The sequence below is a fragment of the Anas platyrhynchos genome, chromosome 18 (genome assembly GCF_047663525.1).
Source record: "Anas platyrhynchos isolate ZD024472 breed Pekin duck chromosome 18, IASCAAS_PekinDuck_T2T, whole genome shotgun sequence".
Taxonomy (NCBI): domain Eukaryota; kingdom Metazoa; phylum Chordata; class Aves; order Anseriformes; family Anatidae; genus Anas; species Anas platyrhynchos.
In genome coordinates, this window is record NC_092604.1 from 3020803 (window position 1) to 3044110 (window position 23308).

General features: G+C 57.1%; 1 protein-coding gene across 3 annotated transcripts in view; it reads right to left on the reverse strand.

Moving 5' to 3' along the window:
- Positions 1-505: 505 nt before the first annotated feature.
- Positions 506-23308, reverse strand: part of NPDC1 (neural proliferation, differentiation and control 1) — a 29861-nt gene continuing 7058 nt past the window's right edge. The window contains exons 2-9 of one of the 3 annotated variants that reach the window (XM_027470874.3): positions 13206-13349; positions 4929-5036; positions 4440-4616; positions 4227-4293; positions 3651-3735; positions 3420-3499; positions 3198-3294; positions 506-2400 (exon numbers count right to left, since the gene is read on the reverse strand). In XM_027470874.3, the coding sequence (XP_027326675.2) occupies positions 2323-2400; positions 3198-3294; positions 3420-3499; positions 3651-3735; positions 4227-4293; positions 4440-4616; positions 4929-5036; positions 13206-13349 (836 nt within the window). In that variant the 3' untranslated portion in view covers positions 506-2322. Of the gene's footprint in view, positions 2401-3197; positions 3295-3419; positions 3500-3650; positions 3736-4226; positions 4294-4439; positions 4617-4928; positions 5037-8993; positions 9197-13205; positions 13350-23308 lie in introns of those variants that run through there. The other 2 variants (XM_027470875.3, XM_072025460.1) reach the window with 2 other exon arrangements.

The window sequence follows — 23308 nt, forward strand, 5'->3', positions numbered from 1 at the left end:
CCGATAGCCCTTATCTGCCAGCCCCACTGAGGTGCGAAGGGCCCGGCCCTGGGGGGTGAGAGATTATCAGGATGGGAGGGTTTGCCCTGGGTGATTTAGGGCTGGGTGCAGGCAGACACAGCTGGGGGCTCCCACTCAACACCTCTCCAGGGAAATCTGTCCCAATGGAGTGGATGTTCTGGCAAACACATACATCTGAGAAGCAAGAAAGTAAAATGGTTCTTGCTGGATCTAGGAAAATCCCTGGGCATGGCCCAGAGAGTTGGCTCCCTGAGAGTTCTGCTGTTAGAGCAAGAGGGCAGGCAGTTACTCTTGCTCTCTCGGGGAAGATTTTGGGATGGGGGAATGGCAGCTGCCCTCCCTGCCCCTGGCATCCCCTCCTCCCCAGAGGAGACCCCCCCACACACAAGGGTCCCAGCACAGGACCCACATCCAAGCACCTGCAACAGAGCAAAGCTGCAGCAGGGCACAGCCCGCCTAGCCCCACAGCACACACTCACATGGGTCTCAAACATGGTTGTTTAATAAAATTTCCTTTTAAAATAACTACAATCCATACAACAACAATGGTCTTGGGGAGAGGGGCAGCAACCCACATGTAACAGCACGGCGAAGAGAAAGGATCTGTGCAGTGATGACTGCTGCCATTGAGCCCTGTGGGGAGACAACCCTGCACCTCCACCATGCTAACACAGGGCCACACCACTGTCTCCGCCATGCCATACCTGCTGGGGGGTGGCTGCGCTGGCAACAGCTCCTGCACTTGCAACAGGCTTCCCTTGTGCAGCAGGTCATCGGTGGCTATGATGGTCCACACCAGGGGCTGGACATGAAAACATCTGCAAACTCATCCCAAGCCCTATGCTAGAGGGCTTGCAGCAGGGACACTCTGGGACTTGGAGCATCAGGCTCTGAGCAAGGATGTGCTTGCAGCGACTGGCAAGAGCACAACTCATCCCTCTCCTGCATGCTCCACCCAGACATACAGACATGGGCAGAGTGTTCAGATGGGGCTCTGGACCCTAAGATGGACTGGAGGAGACTGTCCTCTGCCATGATGGGATGTCTGGAGAGAGCAATGGGCCAGGGTATGTGGGGATGCTGCTAAGGACATGGGCTTCACTGGGCAAGGGTGTGGGTTTGGACAAGGGCAGGGGCCAGGGGAAATGCTGGCATGTGGAGGGAGCATTTTGGCTGCTCTTGCTCTGCACTGGGCAAAGCTATGCTTGCCCCACTGTTCTCACTCCAAAGGCTCTGTGTGGCTTGGGGAAGCAGTGCAGGAAAGACATTGTGACTTGCTTACTGCTCCTGGCCGTCTGTGTTCCTGCCCTTCTCTCTCCTTCCTCCTCCACAGCTACACAGGTTTAAAACCAAAATACTTAACCCCTTCTGATTGTTCACTGCATTGATGCCTGGGGTGAGATCCCAGCAAGGAGCAAGGGCCTCTAGGGAATCCTCCATCTCCAGTGGGCACAGCCAGGGCATGGGGTCCCTCAGGCCCTGTCACCTTACTGGGAGGGGGGTTAGGGTGTGCAGTGGCACCAGGACTGCCAGGGCCTGCATCCCAGGGCCTCTAAGTACCAGCCCCAAAGAGGAGACAGTGCTGGCCCAGGGACCCGGGCAGACCCCCTCCTCCTGGCCAGGCATCACAGTGTGGCCTCTGTGGCGGCTGAAGGAGCACCGCGGGGAGCAATGCCTACAACCTGCCTGAGCTCCCTCCTGCTCCTGCCTTTTGCTAACATGGCTGGGGAGGAGGGGACTGAGCAGGTCCTGGTGCCAGTCAGCGCTGAAGCTCCCAGAGATGCCATCAACTCCTAGGAAAGTTTCAGTCCCTCCTGGAGGGGCTTTCAGCAGTTTGGCCCCAGCTGCAGCTGACTGGCAGCACCCACTCCTCTGGGCTGTCCAGGCATCTTCAACACTGTCAGCCCTGAGCCTGCTCCCCAAATCCCTCTCTGATCGTCCCCAGCTGCATTGGGAAACAGCCCTTAGCCCTCCTCAAAGCACAACACAGAGGCAGCGCCATGGCCCCGATGTCACTGGCACTGATTGCCCTTGGGTGCCCTGCAGGGCTGGTGCGTTCCCCGGAGCTGGAGCAGCGAACAGATGGCAGGGACGCGATCACATCGGCAAAGAGGACAAGGACGCTGGAAACGGGGGCGACCCCCCCTCCCATAGCTGTTAGTGGGTGTTTATTGGGCAGGCGTCGAACAGTCTGGCAGAGGGACCTGTGCCCCTCGGCCCAGCATGGGCGCCTTGTGGCGCCTGGGCCGTGCCGTTCCGCACACAGTCCATAGCGAGCTTGGGTGTGGGAAGGGGGGGATGTTACTGGTGCAACTTGGGGTTTGGGGGGTGTAGGGACGAGTCGTCAAACAGCGGGTTCCTCACTTCCATTTCTCCAGTCTGCAGAGTGGGATGGAGGGGAAAAGCAGAAGGTCAGGGCCGTGCTGTGGGGCTGAGCCTCCCCATCCCATGGGGCTGGGCCTGGACCCTAGCCCCAGGGCACAGCCCAGCAGCACCCGAGGGTGGGAGGCCATGGCCCCCCAGCTGGAATCCTCTGGCCAACCCTGAACAGCGGTGGGGTGAGGTGCTGGGCTGTGGGCCCAGAAACCCGTACCACAATGTCCAGCAACCTGGCTGGCAGGAATGGGGTTCATTGCCCAGACTGCCATCAACTGCCCCTTAATGGGCCTGTAAAGATGTAATGATGACCCTTAATCTGGGCCCTGATGGCCGGGCTCCGCAGCCATTACCATGTGAAAGGCTCCTTCGGGGCCTCTTTGTGCTCTTTGTACCCAGGGCTGTTAGGAGCTGCCCTTCCCCAGGGTCCCCTTCGAGCTGCAGGGTCAGAAATGCCCCCTCTGGGTCTGAGAGGTCACAAGCCAACAGGATGAGCCACCCCTTCGCGTGCCCATATCCCAGTGCAGCAGGCTATCCCCACTTCCCAGTCCCAGCCCCTTCTTGGGGAGCCCTGTTCCTGCCCGTTGGAGTCTGGTGGCCTGTTGGGAGCTGACTGGGAGACAGGGAGAAGGCAGAGGGACTGGACCATTTCAGGGGCTGATGAAGGACAAGTTTAAAAGGCTCTTTGTGATGAGCCACACATCCTGGGCATCTGATTGAGCCCACCCCACAGGCACAGGGTCCCCCCAGTGCACCCTGCAGAGCTCACAGGTGCCCCAGCCATCCCGTGCCCACCTTACCGGAGCCAGCCCAGGGCACTCGTACACAGTGAAGTCTCCATCCTCGTTCTCCTCATCGGATGATGCCGAGTCTGGCACCTTGGGCTCCTCTTTATGCCTGTGGAGAGAGGTTGCAGAGACACCACATGTCCTCATCACAGGCTATTAGGATCCTCAGCCTGTGGCATGGCTGTGGCAGCTCTGGAGCTGCTACAGCTTTGTTTCCAGGTAAAGGTTGCTTACTTCTCCATGGAGAGCATCTGCTGCTTTTGGTGCTGGTAGTGGTACATCTGGGCACTCTGAGCCAGCGTCTTGTCCCCAGGCTGCAGAGAGAGTGATGGCAGCTGTGAGGGCAGGGCTCTGGAGAGTCCCGGGCCCACGGCAGCTACCTGGGGGGGGGGGCCTGCCACGTGGGGGGACATATGCCTGGCCCAAGCACCAAAATCCCTGCAGGAAGGGAGGTGGGCACCTTACCGAGATCTTGTCATAGGGGAGAGGGCTGGCCGTTCTCTCTGCTGAGTAGTCTGCTTTCTGTGCCAGCCTGACCTCCTTCTGCAGCCTGGCGATGGGAGAGGACAGTAATGTCAGGAGTAACTCACAGAGGGGAGCCAGTGGTCCTCCTGGGGGCCCCAGCCCTCCCACACAGATCCCTGTTCTCTGTGATGGTACCTGTGACCAGCTGCACACTTAGGCCAGGTGGCTCTGCCACTGTGTGGGGACCTGGTCACAGCCACCTCCATCCTGCAGGCCATGGGTACACAGGGAGCTGGAGATGAGCCACCAGTATGCCATGGGAGTCAGCACCCAGTACCAAAATGATGCTCACAGCATGTACCAGTGCTCTCAGGAGTCATGGTCTATGCCTGGCGTGGGGGTGTCCCACCACTGCCCTCCAGCACAGACCCTGGTGGAGATGGGCAGTGGCATGTCTGCAGTGGGACAGCTGTTACCTTTACTCCAAGACTTCCCCACGCCCTGGAGAACGGGAAACGAGCTCCCCAGGAACAAGGACACTGAAGGACTTGTCAGCACCAGCAGGTTTGTGCTTACCTGCACCAGCAGACTGCAGCCACAATCAGAGCAGAGATCCCAGCCACTGTGCACACCACGATCAGCCCTGTGGAGGGGACACTGGGGTGAGCCGCAGCTGTGCAGCGCCCACCCAGCATTGCCCAGAGCAGTGCAGAACCAGCGTGGCCACTGCCAGCCTATGTTTCCCAGGTGAGGGTGTGAGACCTCCCACATCTGTCTTGCAGGCCTTACCAAGCACCACGTCGTCATTCGAAGGGATGGGGGATGCCTCCACAGGATACTTCGTTGCTGCAGTGCTGGTAGAGGTGGAGAGGGTGGCAGCTGCCTTGCTGCCAGCTGGGCCCCTCCGCAGAAGCTCCTCTCTCAACCTGCTGGGCACTCGCTGTCTCCCAGTGGTGGCTGGGGTGGCTATGGGACAAAGCTGGGTGTGAGCAGAGCAGCATGCCTGGTGCCCAGCTGCACGCCTGAGAGGGATGTAGTTAGGGAAGGCCTGGCCCAAGTCACTCAGGGCCAGGAACTGGGGAAGCAGGGGACATCCCTGCGTGGGGAGGAACAGCAGCCTCCTCCAAAAGCAGGGCTGTGCAGCGCCTGGTGGCTCCAAGCTGGCACTGTTGTTCTGTCCCAGTCAGCCAGGGACTGGCAGGAAACTTGGGTGTGATTTCCTGCCCCATGAGCTCCCCAGTCCTGAGCAGGACTCTACTGACTGGAAGTAGCACTTACTCCTGGGCTTGCCATCCTGTAGTGCATGGGGGCGAGTAGCGTCCTGCCTGGCCAGCACGTCTGCCAGAAGATCAATTTCTTCCTCTAAGCTGGGAACAGACGTCCTCCCTACACCAAGAGAGACACGTGTGTGAAATGGATGCCCTGGGACAAGAGCCATGGAGTCACTCCTGTTATGTAGGATGAGAGCCCAGCCCAGAGACCACACTGAGCATCTGCCTGAGAAGGGGCTCACATTGCTATTTAGAGTCCATCCCCAATCCAATGTAGCTCTCTGGCACACTGATGGTCCCAAAGCTGAGAAAGCTCCTAACCACTCTTTGTAAAGTTTTCATGCCACAAACTCCAGAGGCTGCATGTCAGGGAGCAACCATCCACAGCCACCACCACCTTAATGGAGGAGCCCGTGGTCCCTGTGAAGTCCCGCAGGAGCAGTCAGCCACCAGCATGTGCTGCTCAGGAGCCACCATGTGTCCCCCTCCATCACAGCGCAGAGCACAGGGACACAAGCCAGACTGCAAGAGGCACCTGGAAGCTGTTCCTCTGCTGTGGGGTGTGAGGGACAGCTCTGACAGGGGCAAGTCTCAGAACAGCTGCAGGCCCAGAACTACCAATTCAAGGCCAGTGAAGACACACCTGAATGCTGGCCTCAGTCCCAAACTTTCCTGTACACATCAGGGGTCTTGGAGTCACCCAGAGGGCTAGTGGCTGGGGGAGGCTGGGACCGTGCGTGCAGACCCCTGCTGCTGCGGCTTTGTGTTGCATAGGGCTGAGCTCCTCCTCACCTCCACGGGACTCACAGGTCACTCAGCCCCTGCCCAGGCAAGTGTTGTGCTCTGCTTCCTGACTGCCACAGGCTTCTCCAGTCCCATTAGCAATGGGGTAGTGGCCAGTTCCTCCCCTAGCCCCACGCCCTGTGCAGCGGGAACCACTAGGTATCCCCAAGGCCTTGGTGGGGATTTCATGGTGGGGCAGCCCTCAGCTATGTTAACCTGACTTGGTGAGGACCCGAGCCATGAGCAGTGTGCCACCCGCAGCATGGGGCATAGGCAGGTCCCTGCCAGCCTGGCGGTGCCCACCTGCAGGGTGATAACACAGACTGGCAGAGCAGGAGGGGAACCACCACCCCATGCTTGCAGTGCCAGGCAGAACGTATGCTCACGCATATGGCTTTTAACAGGATTAAACTCAACTTCAAAGCTAGAAGACATCCCTGCTCCTGCTGCCTCTGCCTCTCAATTGCTGCATTCAGGCTGTCCCCAGTGGGAAGCCCTGGAGGGTAAACCAAGACATACAAAGGCGACATGGTGCAGGCAGTTTCGTTCCCAGATAATTCAAGGTTATAACAATTACAGCTCCTCTGGAATTTGTCATCGCTTTGAGTGTTTGGAAATAAACACTGATTCCCTCCTAGCCAGTCACAAAGACCCCTCTGCCGCCCCCGCCTACCCCTGTGACTCAGAGCTGCTGTCTGTCTGCCCAAGCCAAAAATCAGTTTTAAACAGAGACACCGCAGGTCAGACAACCTTAACCCACAGGAAATGAAACCATGGCCAGGGCTGGTGCACCTCAGAACAGGGAGGTTGTGTCTCTGCACCAACATGACCCATTTAACCTGTGCTCAGCCAAGGGAGGCAAAGCCCTCATCCTGCCTGTGCTAGCACTCGCCATCATACGTGGAACCTCACTTCGGTTGCTTTCTGGAATCATGTGCTTTGCCAGGTATCTCAGCACCTGCTTTAAACGTGCACGCAGAAGGCTCCAAAATTAGTATGAAGAGCCACTGATCTCCCTGCATCCCTCCACCCCAGCTCCCCAGGAACCTTCCAGCCCAGGGCCCAGTCCCTGTCCCCATCAAGGGATGCTGCAGCTGGAGCATTGCACATGCCCATTTTGCCTGGCTCGTACACCTAGATTTCCACTGCCAAGGCATTTTGCAAAGTAGCACAAGCTGTGAAGGCAACAGCATGAGGTTTGGGTTCGTGCCACCAGTGCCAGGATGAAGAGGTTAGCATTGCAGTGCCAAGGTGCTGACATGTGGCCAGGCTTCCCTGCCAAGAAGGGGCCAAGCCGGACAGCCCCTGCATACCATGGGGACAGCCCTGTGCCCCACAGGGACAGCCCTGTGTGGGCTCTCTGCCACATTTAGGACAAGGACTGTTTCCATTCCAACATCAGCTGTGCCAAGGGACTCCAGGGAACAGCCCTGCCTATGCAGTCCTGTGGTCACCTTCAGGCTTAGGGAATCTGAGCTGTTATTTGTGCCTCTGGTAACGGGGTGTGCAGCCCATGTCATAGTTGTGCTGTTGCCCTTTGCCTTGGGCAGATGCTAAAAAGAAAAAACAACAAAATGCTGGAAGAACCATAAAGAAAGGGATGAAAGCAGCTCCTGAGGTGCTCTGGGACACAGCGCTCAAACCCTTTCCAATGTTTAAAGTGGCACTAAAATCATTAAAGCAGATTTGCCATTTGCTCATTTTCAGATTTGCTAGGAGATTCCAGGTCAGGTGACTCACCTGCATTAACCAGTTTTATTTCTAAGTTCCCTTTCAGCTGCTAAAAATCCCCATACCCCTATTTCACTTGGTTTGAAATGAATACAGACCTTTTCATTTTTGGCCATTAAATTTTAAAAGCATTTAATTTTAATAGCAGCAGAGATTTTCCCCAGTGATAACCATGTCTGCAGCATTTACAGGGCATGGCAAGCAACAGCATGGCACTGACGAAGGATCCCACTGGGCACTGAGAGCAGTAGAACTGCTGCAGTGAAGCCCCAGACCAGCAGCTGCTCCCCAGGTGATGGAGCTGTAGTCCCAAACCTGCCCTGCTGCACTGGCACATTGGGGAGACCCCATGTAGGGCTTCAGAGACCCCACCTTCAGCCCTGCCCACAGCTGGTGCCATGCAGTGGCCCTGCACCACAATTTGGGACAACCCTGTATGAGGGTGAAGGCAAACTTGGGGGCTGCCCTGTGTGTGGAAGTTCAGGGGGCTGGGATGCAGGGCAGTCTCTGGTAGAGTTTGCTGAAACTGAGGACTGAGCCTTGCTGAAGCCCAGGGGTGGAAACGGAGAGGCCAGGGAGATGCATGGGGGGTCATCAGAGAGAAGCATGGCCACAGCTGTCCCTAGCACCTGTGCCAGCAGCTGAAAGCAGCACCCACAGAGGAGGGCAACCAGGTACGCCCCCATGTTGCTGTCATTCCAAGGAGATACTTGCCATCCCATGCGCAGGCTGTCCTGCGAGCCAATACCTTGAGTTCCCCCAACGAAGCAGAGTGGGCATGCTGGGCAGGCAGCAGACATGCAGCACGCACCCAGGCACAGGGTGCACACCAGGCAAGCCCTGGGCTTGCACGGGGTGTGGGTGCCCTCTGATGGGGGCTGCCAGCACCTGCCTGCAGGCAGGCCCAGCCGGGCTGGCACGCAGTGCTGACAACCCCAGCCTGGGGCGCTCCCTGCCCGTGGTCTCCTGTGCATGACTCTGCAGCGCGCAGGGGTCTCACCGTGTAGGGTCTGAGTACAGCAGAGAGCAAGAAGGGACATGTGCAGTCTTCTGCTCCAGGTGGAGGAAACCTGGCATTGACAGTGTAAACATCCCAGCCCCCATGGGAAGTCATAAAATTTTTACAAATCCACTTATTCACACCATCTTGCTCCAGGTAAGCAGATGCCTTCCCAAGTGCAGGGCAGTGCAGCAAGTGGGGCTGGCATCCCCCCTTCCCCTCTTCCCAAAGCGCTTCCCCCAGCCTGGATGGGCTCAGCCCCATCTCTGCCAGACCCTGCCCTGCTGCAAGCTCTGTGCTGGTGGGGTTGCGCAGCAGCACGCAGCAGCAGGGACCTGACAGTACAAGCCACGTCTTGCAACCCTCAACACAAACCCACCACAGCATGTTCAAACGGCACATGGATTCAGCCCTGCTCTTCCCACAGTGCACTGGCAATCATCTGGGGGCTCAGACCCCATCACAACCCCGAGGTGACCTTGGAGCAGGGAGTGCCAGTGAGGAGCAGGCAGTCTGCTGCAGGATGCTCCACAGAGAGTCCAGTGCACCCCATCTCACCTCTGTGCTGGTGCTGCGCTGGGCACACCAGGACGCCCATGCATGCCATCACCAATGGGAGGAACACGCGGCTCACGTGCATCATCCACTTGAGACCCAAAGCAGCGCGTCTTGCCCTGAAAAGCCAAGCCAGCAGCACACACTGCTGCTCTCAGTGCCGGCCTGGCTGCCTGTGTGCATGAGTGGGTGCGCCAGGGAGAAGAGCCCTGGCTCCTGCCCACACTCCTGCCGGGAGCTGCAGCCAATCATGGGAATGGTGCTGCAGCGAGCACCGCAGCAGCTGGGATCCCAGGATCAGCGTCACTGGCAGTCGCAAGTGTCTCAAGGATGCCTAACCATTTAAAGGGGCTGCCCACACTGCGTGGGCAGCCCTTTTAAAGGTTTAGGCATCCTTGAGACATGGCAACCACCCTGTTTCCAAGCTGGCATTGTATCTTCCCCTCCACAATGCAGATATCACAGCTCCTCTGCATCCTTGCAGAATCTCCTGGCTGTACTGAGAGAGCTGGGAGCTGCTGCTTGCTGCCAGATGGAGATGGAGGGTCAGTGCCCAGGATGCAAAAGCAGCCACAGAATTGGTGCCTCCCTGCCACCCACTCTACAAAAGGTGCTTCAGGATGCTGCTGGTCCCCTGAATGCTAAAAGAGGATTTGGGAGGGTAATAGTTTTCTTCCACACCTTTGCTGCAATGCCAGGCTGGCCTGCTGCAAAGGGCTGAAGTGGGAGCCAGAAGTTGGTGGTGTTGCTTTAAACTGCAGCTGGAACAATGCTGGCAGCAAGGCCAGCAGAGGCACCTACAGGTTTACCCCCAAGGAAAGGATGCTGCTGCAGCCCTGCATCTCCTTACCAATGCTGGCACAGAGCAGGGTTGCTATGGAGATGTAGGCACATGTGCAGCCCTTCCTAGAGGGAAATTCACTCCCAAGACTTTACAGAACAAACCTCAGCCCTCTAGGAGAGCCGTTCAGCACCCCTGGAAGCAGAGTCTTTGTGTGGAATACCTATCTGTCTGTCGGACCCCTGCTTGCTGCTGAGCACCAAGTCCAGACCTCATCCCAGCACCTTCTCACAAGCACTTGTGTTTCAGCACAGTCCATCCCCTCTGACTGACAGCCAAAAGGCAGCACAGAGCCAGGGCCACTTTGCTTTGGTTTTCTTCCCTCTAATTTAAGGGGTGATCTTTCTACCAGGAGGTTGATGCAGGAGGTAGGAAGGATTGCCCCCTGCATGTCTGCATGCAGGAAGCACGGGCTGGGGAAGACATCTGCAGATAAAGACAGATGAGCCATGGGCTAGGGGCAGGGAGCAGAAACCTGTGCCAGGAGCCCTGTGCTTGAATGCTGCCCTGGAGGACTTGCCTGCAATGGCTGGGTGCTGCCACCTGCCAGGTCCCCACAGCCTTCATGTCCACACAGGTCTCACCGCCTTAACAGCACTACAGCAGGACCCCAAAGGTGCTCAAATGCACAACAACCAGAACTCAAACCATCCCCCTGGATGACCCCATTCCTCCACAAGGCAGCATGGATTTGGGGGAGCTGGCTCTGGGTCCTGCTGCAGCTCAGCCCCATGCATTGGGCCCTGCCAAGGCACGGAGCAAGCCAGCAGTGGCACGGTCCCTGCACTTGTGGGACAACCAGGACCCCTGGCCCTCCCCATCTCCCCAAGGGAGCCCATGCAACCACCTGCTCAGCCTTCCACAAATCTGGGGCCATTCACTGGAGGCTCGCTCCCCTGAATATTTCATGGTACTGCTTGAAACACAAACACTGCCATAGATGGCTCTGACTTAGGAGGTGCATGAGCACTCATCCTCCCCACCTGCTTGCCTGTCTCCTGCACAGCCTGGAACCACTGCTGTGGTCTGTCCCAGGATGTGACAAGCTGCCCAGAAGATTTTGGGTGCTTCCCTGTCCCTGGGACTGCTATGAAGGGCCGTGTCACGCGCTGTTGTGCTGTGCCAGCAGGGATGTTGTGTAGCAAGCCCCACCATGCCCCAACCCCTTGGGCCAGTGCTGCAAGGTGCCACCATGTACAGCAGCTGGGTGCCAGGAGGGACCCTGAGCTCTGCTGGCCATTGAAAAGCCCCCAATCCTTTAGCAAGAAGGTTTAGGGGCTGAAGGAGTGAAAAGCAAGTGAAAAGGAGTGGCTGGAGGAACACACTGGTTTGCAGGGAACACTCTTGCCCCTGACTGCAGCAGCATGACAGTTCTGTTGCACAACAGTTGCTTCAGTGTGGCTCTGCCTCCACCCTGCATTTCCCAGGAAGTTTCTGTGTCACACCTGTGGCTCCAGGGACCTGTCCACAGGGCAACCACAGGCACCCAAAGTGCCTGGCAGGTAACTGCGGCTGCACAGCAGGATGCTGGTACCCAGTGATGCTCTGATAAAGCTGCCCTTCCTTCCTCTGTATTGTTCCCAGCTGCATTTCCAGCAGCACTTTCCATGGGCAGGGGTCCAGCTCTAGTTGGGGAGCACTGCCACCCACCAAACTGCACTCACACATGCACCAGGTGCACGAGGGCCTGTGCAAAAGCATCTGGCACACAAAAGCCAAAACATGCCATGTGGCAGTGCCATAGCAGTGCAGAAGCCCCAATCGCATACCCAGATCATCCCCAGTGACACCAAGCAAGCAGTATGCGTGGGCACTGCCAGGTCCTGGCTCCTTCCCAACACAAAGAGGCTGCTTGATTTTAGTAAAAGCAAAAATAATTGGTTGGAGATGTAGTTAGAGCTTTATTTTGCCTGTATATTGAATCTGCAAGAAAAGCCATGGGGGCAGTGGTGGGGACAGAACAGAAGCTTGAAGCTTTCCAAACCACACAGAGTCAAAGGTCACCCTAGACAACTCACATACCTGGCTCCACCTGCACAGGCTGTGCGGGAAGACGGGTGTCTCTGTGCCGTGGGCATGTTGGGCAGATCCAGGGTGCAGAGTGCTGCATGCAGCCACGCTGGGAGCACCTCCATGTGCCACAGCACAGGGCTGAATGGCACTGGGATTGGGCAACCACAGGTTCCTGCTCCCTGGGGATGCTGTCATCATCTCTGCCCTCTGCAGAGCAACTCAGGCTGTGCCACAGCCCCATGGTCTCTCCCAAAAGGAGCAGGGGGACAAGGCACCCTGCAGCCCGCAGTGCCCTGCGCACAGCTGGACAGGGCTCTCACCCAGCAGACTTCATGCTATTGACTCAAAGCCTCCACATGCGAATGCCAGGCTGTTAAAACGTCATCAGAAGAGATGGCAGCCCAAAGCAGATCCTTGTTTCCATCTCACTATGACAGCTGCTCTGTGAAGAACGGTCTCCCTTGCTGGCTCCACATGCAAATGGAGAGGCAGGGATGGAGCAGAATGGGGAGGGTCAAAGCAGCACAGGAAAGAGCAAAGGTGAACTCTGCCATGAGCTACCATGAGCTGCAGCACTAAAGAGCCCAGGCCAGGCTGGGGGAGCCTTACCACACTCGGTGCCTATGGCACATAGGGGCCTGAACCACAGGCCAATGTTACCAGGACAGTGTTACAAACCAAGGTGAACCAGGTATTTAAAATCCAAATGCCAGCACAGATCAGCTCTGGATTGGGTGACATGGTTGTTCTAGCTGTGGGCACCTGCTTGCATCAGGTCTGTACAAGGCTCTGTGCACCCAGAGCCACTACTCTGCTGCTGCATGGCCTGGGCCTCTGTGCCACCACCTCTGCTCCTCCAAAGAGCCCCCACCCAGCACAGGCAGCACGGGAGCATCCCTTTGTCCACCCAGGCCTCTTCTGCCTCTGGGCCCTCAGGTGGCACCCATGGGTCCTGGCAGGGCCCTGCAGCAGCTGTAGTTTCCAGCACTGCCATTTGTGCTGCTGCCAGCCCAGCCACTGTAGGCCTGAGTGGCTGGAGGAAGGTGTGGAGGGGAGGGCAGTGCTCTGCACACTTGCTGCCAGCTCCAAAACCACCCTGCACCTGCGGCAAGGTGGGGCTTGGGGCAACACAGCAGAGGTGAGGCTGCCCAGGTGCTGGCAGGGACATGGCTGCAATGCAGTGGGGGTGGCAGATGATGGGCAGCAGGGGTCAGAGGTGGGGTCACAGGCCAACAGATGCAGTCCCAGAGCTGGGGCCACAGGCAGGGACATGGGAACTTGCCCCCCACCAGGGCACGGGGTGGGTGTCCATAGGGCAGGCAGAGGCAGGCAGGGGTTGCAGGACGGGTGTATGGACGTACCGCTGAGTGAGAGCTTCTTCTGGACACATCGTCCCTTGTCATCCTCCAGGAACTGGGGCAGGCAGGGGCCGCAGGCACCTGAGCCTGGTGGGCAGAACTCCCGTCGCTGCAGGGTGCAGTCCAGGCTCCGGGGACATGGCTCTGCTGCAGGACAGGAAGACACACATCAGGCAGAGCAGAGGGGTTGGAGGTGCCCTTGGGCCAGGCACCTAGTTGGCTCGCAAGCTGTCCCTGACCAGCACTGCTGCCTTCACAAACCACAGCAATTAAGCATGTGTTCTAATGATCAATGCAAGCTGGCATCGAGGCAGAACTGGGCAGGTTCTGCTCCGTGTACACTGGGCACAGTGGGATGGGGGCAGCACAGCTGGCCTAGCCCTGCTCTTCACCTCGCCATGCCCAGATGTGCCCACCCGTGAGGCACTGTGTAGACACAGAAAGGTTGGCCTCACAGAGATGGATGCCTGGCTCAGAAAGGCACCGAGTCCCCAGCTGGCTCAGAGCAGCAGGGGGCACCCTGCCACTGCTCCTGGGTACCACCGCTGTGGAGGTGACCCTGCCGTTTCCCCCCAGTGCCACCAGCTTTCCATAGGGCCCTGCGGGAGAAGGGCCAGGCCCAGCTGCCCCCCAGCCTGGTTATGAGTCAGGCTCCCAGCACCATCCCACGCTTTGGGAGCCATTCCTGTCATCCCTTGCATCCCCAAAAGCACCCAGCTGCTAGGGCCATGCTAGGGAATGTGCCCCCTGCCTGCTTGTGGGGATGGCAGTGCCAGGTCAGCCCTGGAGCAGCAGGGTGCTGACTTCAGGAGTACCCCATGAGAAGGGGAACACCAGCTTCTGGGGCTTTCCTTTGCGTCCCCATCCCTGCAGCATGCCCAGGACGAGCACAGGGCAGCCACTGCTGCACCCAGGCACAGCGCAGCAGAGGACTCTGACACAGGATAAAGGTGCCAGAGCTACCTGTGCCTGCATCACTCGAGGGCCACCAACAGCATCTCTGCCCCCCAGCGGGAGAGAGGCGCCAGGTGTGCTGTCACCCAAAGTGTCCTCGCCGTGGGGCTGTGTGGTTACCATGGCAGTGATGGCTGCTATGGCCCTGCACTGGCCTCCTGTTACCCCCTCCACGCCCTGTGGGGCACCGCACTAATCGCTCTCAGGCTGGCAGAGCTGCCATCTCAATTTAACGAAGGACGGCAGAGCTGCCTTTGCTGCAATGGTTTATTGTGCAGGCGGTGTTTTCTCAACATCTCCAGTGAGGCCCCATTAGGACAGCAGCCTGATCCACTGAAGCCCAGTGCCGTGCGCACAGCAGCAATCTGGTGTGATTTGCTCAGGGTATGCTCCTGCACGCCACGGCTGGGAAGAGGCTGGAGGCACTTAATGCAGATAGTTTAAAAGCATTAGGAGCATGAGAAGCAAGTCATAGCTGCTTCCAGAGCTTGATAATTTCTTCATTAACAGAAGAAAGCAACAGCCAGACTGAAAAAACGAAGGACAGAAAGCAACAGGGGAATCAAAAGTTTCAGAAGGCACACCTCTGCGAGAAGGCAGCAGCGAACAGCTTGCCCCAGCTGCTAGGCACAGGCACAGAGCAGGCTTCTGGGTCACAGGGACCCCTGTGCCTGCAGCTGGCCCCTCAGACACAGCACAGGGCTTGGCCATGCAGAGCACTTGTGAGGTGAATTAATGTGCAATGGAAAAATAATTGGGTCTTTAAGCACAGGAGCTGGACTTGGCCTGTCTGCTGCTTGCCTGCCCTGGCCTCCCTCTGAAGGCCACATTCATTTGACTTAAAATCACACACACACAAAAAAAAAAAAAAAAAAATCAGCATCTTAAGTGTAGGAGGTTTCAGGGCAGCAGAGCCAGCAGCCTCGAGGATGGGGACACCCCGCATCCCTGCAGGGTGACACCCAGTCTGAAATTCAGGTGACTGCTTCCCACAAGGGCAATAGGAAGCCATGGTCCTGGCATCCTCAGCCAGTGCCCAGCAACCAGTTAAATAAAACTCAGCCTGCAATATATAAAAGGTCGTTATCTTTGTTTGAGGAACAAGCTGTGCCTGTGCAGCTGTCACGGGTTGGGATTAGGAGTGAGACAGACAGGCACTGATCTAATTAAGCTCCCGATGTTCAATCAATCACTGGTTAGTGAGCAGATATTGCCATGTGGGCACACTGTTGGGGATTGGGGTCCCTGTTCTGCTGTGACAGCTCTGGGGCCCCATGAGCCCTCTGAAACCCTGCCCTGTGCACCAGCAGACAGATGATGGGGCGCACCTCCTGTTGCAGGGTGAACTGCCAGGATAGGACCCTCTGTAGCACTCTGTGACAACCTGGCACTGGCTGAGCCCCCTGCACGTGGACCCTGAGGCAGATGCCCACGCTGGCAGCCTCAAGCATGCACACATACAGCACGCGCTTCCTGTGTGCACCGCAGTAACAGACGTGGCATGTCCCCATGGTCACACCTTGGCCTCAGGCACAGAGCCCAGGATGGGGTGGGGAGGTGAGGCCCAGGCTGGCCCCAGGGTACAGGGACTGCAAATTGCTGCAGCTCTCCTGGCCACAGCACCTTCCCAAATCCACAGCACCCCCTGTCATGGACACTGCACAGCCATGCAGCCTAGCCTGCAGGATGGTACAGGCCAGCTGCCAGACACACAAGAGGAGCGTACCATAAAACAGTACCCAAAGCATGGCCCAGAACACCATGCCCAGATGTGCTGAGGAGGTCTGGGGGTGGGGGATGCTCCATCCAAGCCTCCTGTGCAGACAGAGCAGTGAGAGGCAGATCTGCCTCTAGCTCAGTGCAGTGTGGGCAAAGGCAGCACCTGACACTGGGCTTTGGGCTGGGACAAGGTGCCTGCCATGCTGGGGAAGGCTCCGTGGCTCCCCATAGACAGAGGCACATGCAGGAGCTGAGCCTGAGGACAGCCCTGCTGCCAGCCTGTGCAGGAGGGCCAAGCAAGCTGGCACAGCCAGTGTGGAAAAACAAACATCAGGGTGAACATTAGCTAAGAGCCTATGGGACTGGCCCTGTGCATGGGAGGAAACGCTGGTCTGAGAGCTGTGTACACACACACACACACACACACACACACACACACAAACACTCACACCAATACATTACCCGGGCTGGTAAGCTCAGCACAGCTCTCCCAAGCCCTAAGGACCCATGTCAGAGCCCCCAGCTTCCACGTGGGGAGAACCATCCTGTGGCACCCGCTGCCACCAGCCCCAGGGCAAGCAGCGCACCTGCCGCACTGTCCACCTCAGGCCAGTCTGAAGAGGTGCTGAGCTGCTGACACTTACGGCCCCGAGTAAAATGTTTTTTGACATTTGTGCCAAAACACAAATATGAAAAAAAAAATCAAGGAGGACATCCGGGTGACAATGGAACACAGGAAGTTCCCTTGGTGTTTAAGTCCAGCAGATAAAAGTTAACGTAAGAGGGAAATTAATTAGCACTGAAGGCTGGTATGAGCACTCACACTGTACACAGGTGACACCCAACCTCCCGGGCTAATGGGGCCCCAGCCCCAGCGGCAGTGCCAGCAACGTGAGCATGCAGTGCATGCACTAGTGCATCAGCTATGGCAGCTGTGTGGTCAGGGGGGCTCTCACCTGCCTCCTGCCAGGAGCAAAGCCACCCCAGGGCCACAGGTGAGGAGGGAGAAGGATCCGGCCCTGCACAGAAGCAAAGTGAAGCCCTCAGCAGGCAACAGCTCCCACCCTGTGGCCTACCATGACCAAGCTGAGTCATGGCGACACTGCAAGGGGAGAGACTGGGACTCCCTGGGGACAGGGGGCAGGTCTTTGCTGCCACCAGAGCAGCATAGCTGCCTTCTCTTCACGTCCTGCAGGAGCCACTGTGCTGGGATGGTCACATCTGGAAAATGCAACCCGTGGCCTTGTCACTGCCTGGCTGGGCTGCCGGGGGTGCTGCTCACCTGCCAGGAATGGGGACTACTTTGATACAGCCCCTAGAGACCTGTCAGAGGCCAGGAGGCAGCTGCTTCCTGCTGGAAAACTGCCAGTGCCTCTGCAAACACAGCCCAGCAAGTTCTCAGCAGGTCACTCCTCCTCCTCCTCCCCCAGCCAGGTGACGTGGGAGCTGCTCTGAGTCTGCTCACAACCTGCCTCCCTCATCAGTGTTCCCAGCAATGCTGCTGTGAGCTGGCACCAGTCAGGGCTTTCCTCCCAGAGCCACCTCTGCAACCCGCTCTGATGGCTGAGCTGGCCCTGAGCAAGGGGGTGGGCAGCGCTGCTGCTCTGTGCCGCAGACCATCAAGTGCTGGTTCCCACTGCAGCACTGGTTTGTCCGCGCAAAAGGGGGAGAAATGGCACAGGAGCTCCCATCCGTCAATGCAGAGGCTAACACTGCTCCCAACCCTGCTCTGCTGGGCCATGCTGGAGGCTGCAAATAAATCAACTTGCAGCTTAAAGCACTTGCCTGCCTCCTTGTTTGGTGGGTTTGTTCAAGCAACACCACCACAGCACTGGGCTTCCCCAGCCTGCATGCCTCCATGAGTGGCTTGCCTCAGGGCTTTCAGCTTGTTTGAGTTTTGTCCTCTCCAGACAGGCAGGTGCAGAGCTCTGGCACAGGCTGTCCCCCGAGCCACAGCCAAGTGACAGCCCTGCAGGGCTGGGCAGCCACAGGTGGGAGAGAACACAGGATTTGTGCCAGCTGATGGCTGCCTGTGCCAGCCTTGCAGACATCGAGATGGGCTCCTGGAGCTGTGTCCCCCTCCAGATGTGTCAGCTCCAGGCCCAGTGACAAGGTGCAAAGGCCAGGGCAGAGATGGGCCCTGACTCCAACCCCCCAGGGTAGCACAGGGCAGGAGAAATGCACAGGGGACAGGCCACCTCTGCCTGCCTTGTTCCTGGGGTGGGCGCTGCAGCAAGGACACTCAGGGGCCTTGCAGCCCTCCTGCAAAACAAATTCCTCCCTGAAAGGCTCCCCTGTGTTTTCAGCCTGTAAGGGTGCACTCAGAGGCTCACCATGCTGCTCCTCAGGAATAAGCTGTAATGGACAAGGAGTGAGCACCCATGGGTGCTGTGGGAGCCCAGAGTGCCAACACGGAGAGTCAGAGCCAAACCCACCCAAGATGCTGGTGGGGATGCAAAACCTTCGCTATCCTCAAGCCACCTTGCCTTACTTCAGTTTTCACCAAGACCACATTACCTCAGAGCTGGTCCCTGCAGAGGCACCACTTGCCATGCCCTGGGGCATGTCTCGGCAGCATCCCTGACATGCTGGGAAGGGACTGAATCTGCAGTACAGGGCTGTAGGGAGTGATCATCCTCCCTGAGGAGAGGGCTTTGGAGGAGTGGAAGAGGAGGATGGAGGATGGAGTGGAGATGGATGGGAGCAGTGCAGAGCGTGGAGTGGTGAGTTCCACACAGCACCTGCTTTGGACAACATATACAGTACTGCCAGAGCAGATCCTGACTACAAACACCTCAAAAACTCAATGAGCTCTTGTGTTCCTACTCCTCAGAACAGGGAAGGGGTAGCACCAGACATTCTCCCTGTGCTGAGCCGAAGGAGCAGTATTTCATTTAATTGCTACTAAAATACCTGACTGGACAGAAAAATTGCTATTCACCACCTTGGCAATTTGCCTGGCACATCAGGGAAACAGGAGCAGGATTAGATGGCACTAGGATGGATGAAAACAGCTCCTGTGAACCACAGCTCCTGGCCCCACTGGCCCTGCTGACTAGGTGAAGCTGCTGCTTGCTTGGAGATACCAGGGCAGGGCCAGAAGGCAGCGGTGGACGGGGACCTGGGACCCTTCTTCCCTGCCCCGCAATTGCATTGCCTGCAGCAGGTGGGCTGGCAGCTGCCTGGGGGGCAGGACCCTGCTCTCCAGTGGCCACAGGGGACCACTGCTACCCTGAAGAGCCATGCATTTCTCATGGGAGTGGTCGTCACTGCACCGAGCCTGTCTGAATTTAAGAAGAGATTGGACTGTGCACTTAGTCACATGGTCTGAACTTTTGGGTAGACCTGTGCGGTGTCAAGAGTTGGACTTGATGATCCTTAAGGGTCCCTTCCAACTCAGGATATTCTATGATTCTATGATTCTATGATCACGCCTAGGCACATGTCACACCTCACCCCTTCCAGAGCCACACAGGTCTATCTGCCAGGTGCATGGAATGAACTGGGGACACTGAGCCAAACAAGACCCCATCCTCCATCCTGTAGCCCTCTCACTGCTTCCAGCGGATCCCTAGGCAGCTCCAGCCCCGTGGGGGCTACACAGCACCAGGAAGATCAGGCATCTCCTCCCCACCAGCTCTGCAGCACTGAGGCCTGCCTCCAGCCACAAGTGATTTGCTTTACATATTCAGGAAGAGACTAAAAAAAAAAAAGAAAAAAAAAAGGAGGAGAAGAAATAGATGTTACATGCAATTTACTTGGTGCAAGCCAAGCATCATGTATCATGTACTGCATGCAGGAGACATTCTCCAGTCAAACTGATGAGGTACTCTTGGTGTGGATGGAGTTAGGGGGGAGTTGAACTCCCCTACACTGGGGATACCAGGCTCACACTGGTGTCACCCCATGCCAAAAAGAACTTTCTGTACTCTGCAGCTTAGAACATCCACCTTTGTTCTGTTTTATCAGGCTTTGCTCAAGCAAATACCAATTTATTCATTTTCCTTTTTTTTTCTGCGTGGACACTGAAGTTTGGGGGAGGGTAGACTGTCCCACAAGCTGCTGCCTGCAGGTGCTCCCCCCCGACAAAAACCCGGCAAGGGGCTGCCATGGATGTTCTCCTGATGCTGCCCAGCAGCAGCTCCATGCCCCAGGCCCCATGGCTCCAGCCAGCACAAGCAACAAGGCCCAAGTGCAGAGAGCAGTCAGGTGGGCAAGTCATAGGGCCCCACCCAGGGAGACCCACTCTTGCACCCTGTTATGCTCCAGGACAGCATTGTGCAGTGCTGCAGATTCTCACTGCGCTGGGGGCTGCACCAGCATCGCAGGGGATGGGCATCCCTTGCACCACTGCACGGCTTCACGGTGCTGAGCATGGGCCCTACCAAAGCCTCAAGCAACTGGACTTCAGTGGTCCCGCTCCTCTCCTCCCAGCACTGACCAGGCAGGCTTGGGCTGATGAGCAGGGCAGCCTGCTGTGCCACAGAGGCTGGAGAGGTACCAGGGCACAAAGAGCAGAACCTTAACCACTCTGTGGTGCTGTCGCTGCACCAGCTGCTGTGGGAAGGAAGCAGAGGTAAACCCATCCACCCTGACTGAGCACCCGAGGAGCTGCCAGACCAAGTGCAGGCATGGCCACAGCATAGAATCATCGAATACCCCGAGCTGGAAGGGACCCATAAGGATCATCAAATCCAACTCCTGGCACCACACAGGTCTACCCAAAAGTTTAGACCATGTGACTAAGTGCACAGTCCAAATGCTTCTTAAATTCCAACAGGCTTGGTGCAGTGACCACTTCCCTGGGGAGCCCGTTCCAGTGTGCGACCACCCTGTCTGTGAAGAACCTCTTCCTGATGTCAAGCGTAGACTTCCCTGCCTCAGCTTGACACCATTGCTGTGGGTCCTGTCACTGGTGATTAAGGAGAATAGGTCGGCACCTGCCCCTCCACTCCCCCTCACAAGGAAGTTGTAGACCTCAATGAGGTCTCCCCTCAGCCTCCTCTTCTCCAGGCTGAACAGGCCCAGTGACCTCAGCTGCTCCTCATACGTCTTCCCCTCTAGTCCGTTCACATCTTCGTCACCCTCCTCTGGACACTCTCCAACAGCTTAACGTCCTTTTTGTACTGTGGTGCCCAGAGCTGCACACAGTGCTCGAGGTGAGGCCACACCAGTGCAGAGTAAAGCGGGACAATCACCTCCCTCGACTGACTATCAATGCCGTGCTTGATGCACCCCAGGGTATGGTTGGTCCTCCTAGCTGCCAGGGCACACTGCTGGCTCATATTCAACTTGCTGTCAGCCACAGCCCCCAGATCCCTCTCTGCAGGGCTGCTCTCCCGTGTCTCGTCGCCCAGTATTAATGTATAGCCGGGGTTGCCCCATCCCAGGTGCAGGACCCGGCACTTGCTCTTGTTAAACTTTATGCAGTTGGTGATCGCCCAGCTCTCCAATCTGTCCAGGTCTCTCTGCAAGGCCTTTCCACCCTCAGCCAAGTCCACAACTCCTCCAAGTTTGGTGTTATCAGCAAATTTGTTCAGAACACCTTCTAGTCCTACATCCAAGTTGTTTATAAAAACATTGAAGACGGCTGGCCCTAAAATGGAACCTTGAGGGACCCCACTAGTGACTACCAGCCTGATGTGGCTCCATTTACCACAACCCTTTGAACCCTACCTGTCAGCCAATTGCTCACCCATCGTATGATGTTTTTATTTAGCTGTATGCTGGACATTTTGTCCAGTAGGATCCTATGCGAAACTGTGTCAAAAGCCTTGCTGAAGTCCAAAAAGATCACATCAGCTGTTTTCCCTTGATCAACTAGATGGGTGATCTTATCATAAAAGGAAATCAAATTTGTTAGGCATTTGTTCTCCATAATTTTACCAGGCACTGATGTGAGACTGACAGGCCTGTAATTGCCAGGGTAGTCTTTCTTGAAAATTGGCACAACATTTGCCAACTTCCAGTCTACTGGGACCTCTCCAGATTCCCAAGACAGTTGAAAAATAATTGAGAGAGGTCCTGCAACGACGTCAGCCAGCTCTTTGAGCACCCTGGGATTAATCCCATCCAGACCCATGGACTTGTATGGATCCAGGTGGAGCAGCAAATCCCGCACACATTCAGGGTTGGTTGGGAGTTTATCATTCCCACTGTCACGGTCCTCCAGCTCCGGGCACCCTGAGCAGGCACATTGTGCACATGAGTGTGCTTTGACTGCATGTGCCAGCACAGCTTCTAATAAATCCAGGAGCAGCAGGGCCATGGTTAAGCGCCACTGTGCCCACTGAGGCCAGATGCTTCCCTCCCACATCTTGCTTGCATCCCACACCTCCAGGAGACATTTGGAAGCCTTTAGTAAAGATGCATCAGGCACGATTTTGCTGATAAAACGCCCTCTGGCAGCTTGGAGGCAGCAGCACAGGCAGCTTCACTGCGTGTGGGGTGGTCTGTCCATCCTGCCCGCACTGTCTGACCCACATGCTGGCACTGGCCTCAGCATTCCCTACAGACCCTGAAGCCCTGCAGAAATGGGACCAGTGACATGACCAGTTATCAACAGGTCCCAGGGGACAGGTGGCACAAGCCCTATAGTACTGTAGCAGCAAAACCAACCCTTATGGGGCCCTGGGCAGGGAGCCCACCCATGCCAGCGCTCGACTGGACATGCACGGTGAAAGGCAAACGGAAAGGCCCGTGTCACCCTGTCCTGCCCTCGTTCAGCTGTCACACAGACTGCACCCACTCTGACTCAGCCCGCGGTGAGGTAGTGACAGAGCTGCAGGAGAGCTAGCCCTGTGGGGCTGGGGACACAGGGGGGCTTCCTGCAACCTGGGCAGGAGCTGGACCTGGCCCCAGGCCCTGCAGGAGGCACAGCCGTGTCCGGGGTCTGCCTGTGGAACACAGCACCCTGGGACTCCAGGGTGCTGCAGACAGTGTCAGAGCAGCAGAGGAACCACATGGAGATTTCCTTTGTTTTTTTATCCCCCAGGAGAGGCAGACAGCTCAAGCAAACCTCCTAATTTCCAGCCAGGAAGCCAAGAATTAGCGCTGCCGGCAGCCAGCCCCACGCCGGGTCACATTACTGGCAGACTACCGGGGCCTTTCTCTCTGATGGCTTAGCAGGCAGCTCGGAAATAATCCCTGGCAGACACAAGATGATGAGCTGCTCAAACCAGAGCTTCTCCTCCCACTGCCCCACGGCACACCAGAGCTGTCAGCCCTGAGCAGCACTCCCCAGCAGCCCCAGACTACAGAAATGCCCCAGCCTCAGCCAGGTCCAGTCAGCACCCACGGTGCTGCCTGCATACAGGGCCAGTGCCACCTTCCCTACATTTTGGCCTTTGTTCACCTCCATCCCCCAGGAGGGAAACCAAGGCTTAGGAGCACGTCAGGAGCACCGTGATGGGCTGGGCTGGCTGCCAGAAAAG